The 8,594-nt window shown below is 43.3% G+C and overlaps 1 protein-coding gene across 1 annotated transcript; it reads left to right on the top strand.

The window, feature by feature from the left end:
- Positions 1-264: 264 nt before the first annotated feature.
- Positions 265-8,140, top strand: LOC310771986 (pleckstrin homology domain-containing family M member 1-like; the record flags this gene model as incomplete). The annotated part of the gene is made up of 5 exons (XM_083664470.1): positions 265-443; positions 1,891-1,980; positions 5,622-5,866; positions 6,630-7,319; positions 7,675-8,140. Coding segments are annotated over exons 2-5 (1,455 nt in total), but the record flags the coding sequence as incomplete, so codon positions are not given.
- Between the last annotated feature and the right edge of the window lie 454 nt (positions 8,141-8,594).

Genomic DNA, 8,594 nt, shown 5'->3' with positions numbered 1-8,594 from the left:
TTTGCGCATCCATTGATGTTTTGATTCATTCATAAAAAAGGACAAATAAGGACAACTAGGTTAAACAAAGAGCAACATATAAACATATAGAAATACTAATTATTGACACAAGAAGCTAAACAATATACGCCAAGCTCCAGCTAAGGCACTCTGCGATATTAATGGAATCCTCAATTCCGCGTAGACATTGAAGGCAGCATTGGTCTAGTACCCATGATGCATCTGTCCTCAGCTGGCTGATGACAAGCGTCTCACCCACCGCTCAAGAAAACAAATGGACAAATTGTCCTTTTTTAAGACGTTATATTTCAATAATTGCGAGGAAAAACCACTGTATGGATTGAATAACATTTGTCGGACCATTTATCTTTAGTTTGCAATCACTGACAGAAAGTACAGCGCCGTCTTCGGACCGTATTGGCAAGTTATAGCCAGCCCTTTCGGTAAGTAGGCTAGCTAATGTGACGCAAGTGTGGTTAGCTTAGCAATGTCATGTTAACGTCAATTCGCAGTAGTGCCATGTTTTGACGATAATAATAGTTAACGTAATGCTATTCAAGTCGTGGTCCTGAGCTGCTTTTTTCCTTGTTTGTTTGTTATGAACTCCTAATTTTCATCCGCTTCTGTTAGCGTTACCAAGCTTCAATGCCCGTACACACCAAATACTCAACCAGGTCCATCATAAATAACGCTACGTTATTACACTATCTGACAGTCGATGTTTGGCGATTGCAGAGAGCAGGGTTGGCTTTAACGTTTAATAGCAAATAAGCTGTATAGCCATCTTGGTGGACACAGTGATTTTATGGCTTTTAGCCTTTTACTTGAATAAGCACCTTATAACGCTACATTCCACAAGGTTAGATCTAACATTTAGAAGCTGTGTAATCATAATCTGATCATTTCACAGTCTGGATCCTGATCCCTGATTTCCTGAACTCGTTCTTTCTCATTGAGGAAGTTCGTATTGCACCACATTAGCTACTTCCCTGCACACAGCTCCTTTATAATCAGCGTCTCACGTGACTTGGTTGAAAAGCTGTACCAAACAAACGTTAATATCTCAAAAACTATACATCACCTATCTTATATTTTGAGTCTCTGAGTGAGAGTAGAATTAGCTAAATGGTCTGATGTATAAGACAAGAATGTAGTGTTAAAGTTGTGTGAACTGTTGCAGTTTTAAAATGTGTGAATTGAGTGGAAATAGTACGGCCTGCTAGTGTGAGTTGGAACATCACACACACTCAGGGCTGGCTGGCTCCATAGGGTCCTATTATAATAAAGGTTGGAAAAAGGATGAAATATAAACTGTGATTTCTCAAAAAGTACAAAAGATATCAAAAAGCTGAATTAAGGTGATAGAGTCCTAAAAGCGGTAAGTCTTTTAAAGGAGAATTCTGTTTTCTTTTTACACCCTGGACCTTATTTCCAGCTTTAAATATGATGTTTAAGTCACCCTGACAACTTCGGTTTGAACTGCTGTTTAAAACCAACGGCAGTTTCACCCAGAAGTATAGCCAATCAGTTTATTTACAGACATGCTGAATCGCCCTAAATGATATATCACAGAACACAGTCTCATGATGGAATGGAATACATGTAATCATAGAAGCTGGGAGACAAACATATTGGCAGCATGTAAAAAAAAAAGGAGGGGGGGATATTTCATAATTGTCATGTGCCTCGTCTGCCTGGGTACACAGTTACTGTTTGTTTACTCAACTGAATTGTGTCAAAAGTCATTTCAACAGCCAGGGAGTAGACTTGAATGTAGTTGTAATAATTAGAGAGATACTTGCAATTTGAAAAGGGCTCATTGTTGGATAAACCTGTTATGTCTTACACATCTAGAGGGAATTGTTTTTTTTGTTTTGTTTTTTGTTTCAGTGTGCCATGTGGGAATAATTATTCTCTGGAGGTGCCATGCTAGCCACACAGACACCAGATCCGCCACCACAGGCTAAAGATGTCAAACAGGTAAGGCAGCAGCCTGTGTGCAAGATCTTGTTACCCCTGTAAGAGTCTGCTGCTCTTATTGCTTTGTCTTTGCTTGCCGCTGGTTACGTTTGCATAGCAAGTCATTCTGAAAGCTACCATCATCAGAGACCCCACTGTGATGACTTCAAATGACACTTTCCTCATCTGCTCTCTTGACAAAGTGTGAGATTGACTCTGTTGGCTCTAGGATTGCTTTTTGTTTTAAATAGCACATGTTTTGATCAGGCATTTCTGTTCACGTTATGTTCAGACGCGGCGGTGGGCCAAATTCTTCCGGGTTGTTTTAACACTTCCGGCGGTCACCGCGCGAAATACAAAAGAACGTCAGAAGAAGAGAGTTGTTTTTGTAGCGGACAGTGCAGGGGGTAAAATAAAGAACGTAGCCTACTACTTTGAGCTCGGTACACAGCAAGCAAGCGAGTATCCACTGTTAGCCAGGTCAGATAACGTTATCGTCGACAATGACGAGCACTTTCTTGTAAAACATACCTGGACTCCAACAAAGAAAGCTTCAGATGGTTTTCTGTCCTCCGAGCGCAGCTCGAGCCACTTACGTCTATAAGACCTGCAGACGTTAACGTCATTCCCTGGAATGCGAGAATTAATGAGCCAGTTACATGGCGTTGCATTCTTAGACATTGCCGTTTGCTTTTATTTGGTATGTTACATACAATTGTCTAAATTATTAATTAATTCAGAGTTAGATGATATTGGAGCAGCCGGCCTTTTTCGTTTTCTTTTCTTTTTTGCCGGAAGTCGTCACACGACCACACCCGGGTCAAATGGGCGTGGCTACATAAGGTGAATAGCATTGTATTGTATTGTATGTTGTAATTCAATCTTAACTGTACTATTGTTTTTAAATTACGTTTAGTATTCATCTTGGAACCTTCTAGTGATCCATTCACTTGCCTGCTTATTAATCAACTTGATGCTGTTAAAGAGGTTAGACAGAGAGTCAAAGGCAAAATTGTTGCTTTTCATCATAGAAGAGAAAGAGAAGTAAAGACAGAGAATTAAAGACAAAGAGAAGTATAGACAAAAAGCATGCAAAATGAATGGCACACACTCTGCTCAGTCAGTTATTGAATTGAAAATATGTATGGCTGCATAGTTGTTGTTAAACTGCCGTAGTTGTTACTTTTATGCACTTCAGAGTAGGCTAGTAATGGCTGAGCAGCAATGCTTTACAGACATCTGGAAGATTTGGTGTATGCTACTAAACTGATTGGCCGACTCACGCAACGAATGCATTGTGAACTTGGCTGCTCTTTTGGCAAACTTTTAAAACCCTAGCTTAGTTGAAGTAGAAGTATTAATTCATCATTTTTATCTGTGGGAAAGAGGATGCTATTAAAGCAGACAAGGAATTTGCCTTTTGGAAAGATATATTTTTAAGCTTGGAGCTCAAGTACTGCTGTGAAGGTTTTGTTCACAAGCACAACAGCAGGTTGTTACAGTGTCCCGGCCGGAACACACAGCCCATAGCATTTCAGACTGTCAAGTGTTGACGAGTAATCTCTAGGTCTATAACTTATTGCATAATGTAGGCAAGCTTATTACATGTTCAGGTTTCCATCAGTGTCAGCTGACAGCAGGTGCCATCATGTGTTGGTAGGTAAACTACATGCCGTGTTTCATAGTCACATGGCCAATGACCCCACTATATCTGATGACAAATCTTTTTCCACATTGTGTTGTCATGTCAGCAACGCTTGTGTTATGATATATTTCTACCTTGCATGGAAAAGAAAAGATGTCTCATTAATGTGTATGTGTAGGCTATTATTGCAGTTAATGCCAATATTGGTTTTAATGAGTAACCCGGGTTGGGTATTGTTGTTTAGATTTGAATTCTGATTCTGCTTATCGATTCTGGTTCTTAACGATTCTCAATTCCGATTCTTTGAGGCGCGGGGTCACAGGCCACAGGTCACATGCTTATTTAAAAGATTTTTTTATTTTTATTTTACCCATTACACAAGTCATATTCATATTATCATAACATTACTTGTTGTTTATTATGAACTTTGTAAACATCAACAGTTTATAATTTTTTGTATAAAATCAGTCCATCTGATGGACTTTTCCTGCATTCGCGTATGGGCCGTTTCAACATTTTTTGAGTATATGGTCTTAAATTAAGGCTAGGTATTTTTTTGGGGGGTATTTGACAAAAATCAATCATAGTTATCATTTTTATACGATCCTAAGACCTATTTTCAAAAATACTCCTCAATTTACTCCTGGTCCATCTGATGGACCCATTGACTTCCATTGAAACCACTCTATTGGTACTCCCAGCAAATTTTCACAAAATTAATTTATTTCATTTATTTCAGCGGGCATCCTGGACCAAATACCTTGAACTTTGACCTTAATATCTAACCTTGGAGTTGGTAGAAATTTTGGGGGAGTTACATGGTCTCAAAGTCCATTGCGTAGTTGTCCCATTGATTTCAATGTTAATTTTGCACAAAAAGAACTTTTTTTTTTTTACTTCCAGCAAATTTTTCAAAAAATCATTATTTCCTTGATGTTACACATCTCACCTTGACTCAAGCGGTTAAAATTGTAGTTTCTAATGTGTTTGCCTATTTCCCCATATTCCCCCAGTTTTGGCATAGCAATCAATTCCATACAGTTTACATGAAATGTAAAAAAAACTGATTCCTATGCCAAAGATGGGAAAATATTATAAAACTGAATTTGACAGTCCACACTACTGATTTGAAGCCTTTAGACCAGGATAGATGCTGGACTAAAGCTCGTTTGTGTTTTTTGGGGAAAATGGCTGGTAGTCCAAAACATGCGCTTTTTGGATTTTTGGCTCAAAATATGAAAAAATACTATTTTTACAAAAAATCACAAAAAATACAAAAACCCACTGATGATGTCACAATGTCTGTGACATCATCAGTAATGTCATCAGTGACATATTATTGACAAAAAATCATCTCATGACATCACTGATGATGTCATAGGCTAGTGATGTCATAGCTATTGTGACATCATGCCTGCAAATCTTTGATACTAGGCATCTTGCAGTGGTGACTTTTGTAAAACACCCCAACTTGCCCATAATATCAGACCCAAAGCCAGTTTGTCTTTATGGAAATGGAAAAAAAATGCTTTTTTTTTTATGTACTTTTTTTTTTTTACTGTACTTACTGTACACTGGCATTTGAGGGGTTAAATTCGAATAGGTATGAAATGTTGGTATGAGGTATTAGGGAAGAAGTTACCAATGAATTATAAACAGTCAAAAATTTAAAAATTTAAATTAATATTTATAAATTAGTACAGAATGCCCGTTAAGGTCCATCAGATGGACCAGGAGTAAATTGAGGATTCCGCGGCAGCAGGGTACAAGGGTTAAATGAACACTTTATGCAGCGGTCCGGTCCACGCAAAATTTAGGAATCAATCAGCAGAATCAAAATTAAAATTTCAATTCCTTTGGAATCAGAATTTTGGAACCCGTTTGATGCCCAACCCTAAACCCAACCCAAGTAGCCAGCCTGCTTCTCAACATCAGAACCATACCTTAGTTGATTTTTGACGATGGAAACGAGGAAGCTGTTGATCATTCAATTTCCCACATTGCATTCAACCTCCAGCACATCAAAGAGAAGTTGGCACTGTCACTCAAGGCCCTGCAGAAGCGATATATAACGTCCGATTCTGTGGTGACCAGCGAGGATGGAGACGCTAACCTCCTCTGCTGCGCCCTGGAGGCCATTTTCATCCACGGCATCAAGAGCAAGTACATCCGCTCTGAGGTGGGGGGCCGCAGTAGGAAGGGGGACCGGGGGCCCCTCCCCGAACCGTTCTTCTGGACTCTGCTCAAGACCGTCACCCACCGGTGAGTGGAAGACAGACTGAGGGCACATTTACACTTTACAGATAATAGGACTTCATTCAATCGTACATCTGTTAATTATTAAAGCTGTGTTCACACCGAGATATTTATTTTTCGCTCTGTCGCTTGATTCAACCCTTTGGAATCGCTCTGTTTAAATTGCTCGTCAACAGGCACACGAATTGACGTGGGGGCTATAACGTTACGCAATGTCATGATGTTTGTCCACTACGAGCCACCGTAGATGTTTACAAGCTAAGCCTATCAGCGTGCTCCAAACACGAGCTCCATACCGGTAGTACAGACTTCACTTAATGTCAGCTGTCAGCCTGTCAATGCGGTTTGTTGCCACACAATAAACCAGCGGTTTGTTCCAAGCCAGTGTGATCCTTGACTCGCTCTCACACGGCAGCCAATCAGCGTTGAACAGCGAGCGACTGATGCCAGCGTGTTTTCGCTCGAGTTGGGATATTTCATCTGGGGCGACGAGCGTATTTTCTCCCTATCGCTCTGTCTCTGTCGCTCGGACGCCCAGCGATTTTTCTCCCGGGCGAATATACGCTCAATCGCTCGTTTGCATTGACTTTGTATGTAAACTCGATGCCAGCGAAAAACTTTAATAGGTCGGTGTGAACGCAGCTTAACACTGTTAATTTTAGATTGTTCTCGAAAAGCCTAGTCTCTTTTGTGCTGTCTTGCATGGCGTGATACCTTTGCGAAGTAAAGTCACGATATAACGACAGAACGTGCTCTGTTACCTTCCCAGGGATGTGATCACGGAGCTGGAGAAGCTGAGCTTTGTGGGCACGGACGTGGGCCGCTGTCGGGCATGGCTGCGCCTGGCTCTCAACCACGGCCTGCTGGAGTGCTACCTCGCCTCGTTGTTCCGGGAGGGAAAGCTGCAGGCCCACTACCAGCCCGCCGCCCTGCTCCTGAACCTGGAGGAGAGGGAAGTGCTGCTCAGCTACCTCCAGGGTCTGGCCTCACTCACATTCAGCCTCTCTTACAAGTCGGCCGTCCTCAACGAATGGACCACCACCCCTCTGGCCCTGGCCGGACTCTGCCCCATGTCCCAGGCGGACGCGCTCGACCCGCCCCTCAATGGGGGGAACCCTGCCGTGTCCAGGCCCGTGCGTAAGGAATCGTGGGATACAGCGTCTCAGTCGTCCGGCTCATCGGATGCCGCGCCGGACGTGCAGAGAGGATGCCCGGGCGTGCAGGTGGTGGGGAGGGGAACCGGGGGATTGCCGGCGGGTAGGACTGCACTCACTTCATCTAACTTGAGCCTCGACACCACCGGCTCCTCTCAGCTCTCCTCCAGCCTGAGCTCGGACAGCCTCCTGCAGGGCCAGGAGCCCCGCAGCCCAGCTGGGGAGCAGTGGTCCTCCTGTGACCTGGATCTGTCCTCCCCCAATGTCAACAGCAGCACCAAGAGGCCACTCAAAGAGTACGTGTGGTGGGTGAGCATGTGTGGTGGTGGGATACGTTGACTCATAAGTGCCTGACCACCATAAGATGAATGGTATCGTGGTTAGAACGGGGTCTGTTATTGGCGAACATTCACTATCGTCCCAAAGCCAAAAATAAGTTTCAAGAGTTAAGATTATCTGCTGTATAGTCATTTGTGTTGTATGTTTTTCAGTGATTTCTAAGAAAGAATGCAAGAGTCTTTTAGTCAATTACACATAGGAGTTCAGAAATCTTAAAGCATGGATTTTACTACACAAATAATAGGCAGTTCTAACTACTCTGATTCATTGCTGACAAGTGATTTCCCTGTCATGGGTCATGACTTCCTCATGTCTCTGCAGTATGCAGACTGACTTCCGGGAGAGCGGCCATTGCAGTCAGGACTCCATGCGTGAGGACTCCTATGTCTCCAGCACGGGTCCGGACCACTTCTCTGAGACTGCCACTTTCAGTGGCTCCGACAGTGAGACCCACGGTCCCACTACGCCCTTCCCAGACCTCATGGACCAGGTCCCAACCTCGATCCTTGCCGACGTAGAACCGCCACCTCAGCCATCAACCAACGAAAACCATCCTAACCACTCGGAAGAGTGCTTTAATGCCTCTTCTGAAATACGCTCGGACACCGACACGCCCTCCGCCGTCAGCGAGCCTGTGGAGAGAATCGACGCCACAGGTACCGAGGGGAACACTGAGCTCATGCGGAAGGAGAGGGAAGCAGAGAGCAGCTCCGAGCCTTCAGCAAATGTACGCCCACATCACTCCAACAGCATTCTCAGCAGAAAGATGTCCTCAGACTCTCTATCGGTAAGTGCATTTGCAGAACACGTCTTGGTCAATATGTTGCACGCACAACAAAAACCACAGGCCTCACTTTGCCTCTGTCAGAGCCCATCATAAGACTGACTTTGACCACAGTCAACGTCACTGTGATCCATGAATCAATGAAATCATTTAGTTCCGCTGTGTTGTGGTTCTGGAGTACAGCTTCAGGGGCTGTTCACACAGAACGTGTGTATTTCAGATCAGTACGCTTTGGAAATCATGTCGAGAGTGCTTCCAGCGCGCACAGACCACAGTCACGGAGCGTTCACGGTCACACGGACGGTAGCCAGCTAGTTTTGTCTGTTTGATGTTGTTGATTGTTTGCACTGTAAACATGAAAGCCAGATTATTGACAATTCTTGCAGCAGTGGAGGTTGAAGATCCCCCTGGCAGGAGAAGAGGTAGGAGGAGTGACTGACGAGCAGCGTGCTTTTCC

The sequence above is a fragment of the Poromitra crassiceps genome, assembly GCF_964638095.1.
Source record: "Poromitra crassiceps genome assembly, contig: HAP1_SCAFFOLD_1676, whole genome shotgun sequence".
Lineage (NCBI taxonomy): Eukaryota > Metazoa > Chordata > Actinopteri > Beryciformes > Melamphaidae > Poromitra > Poromitra crassiceps.
This window is presented reverse-complemented; position numbering and strand designations above follow the sequence as displayed.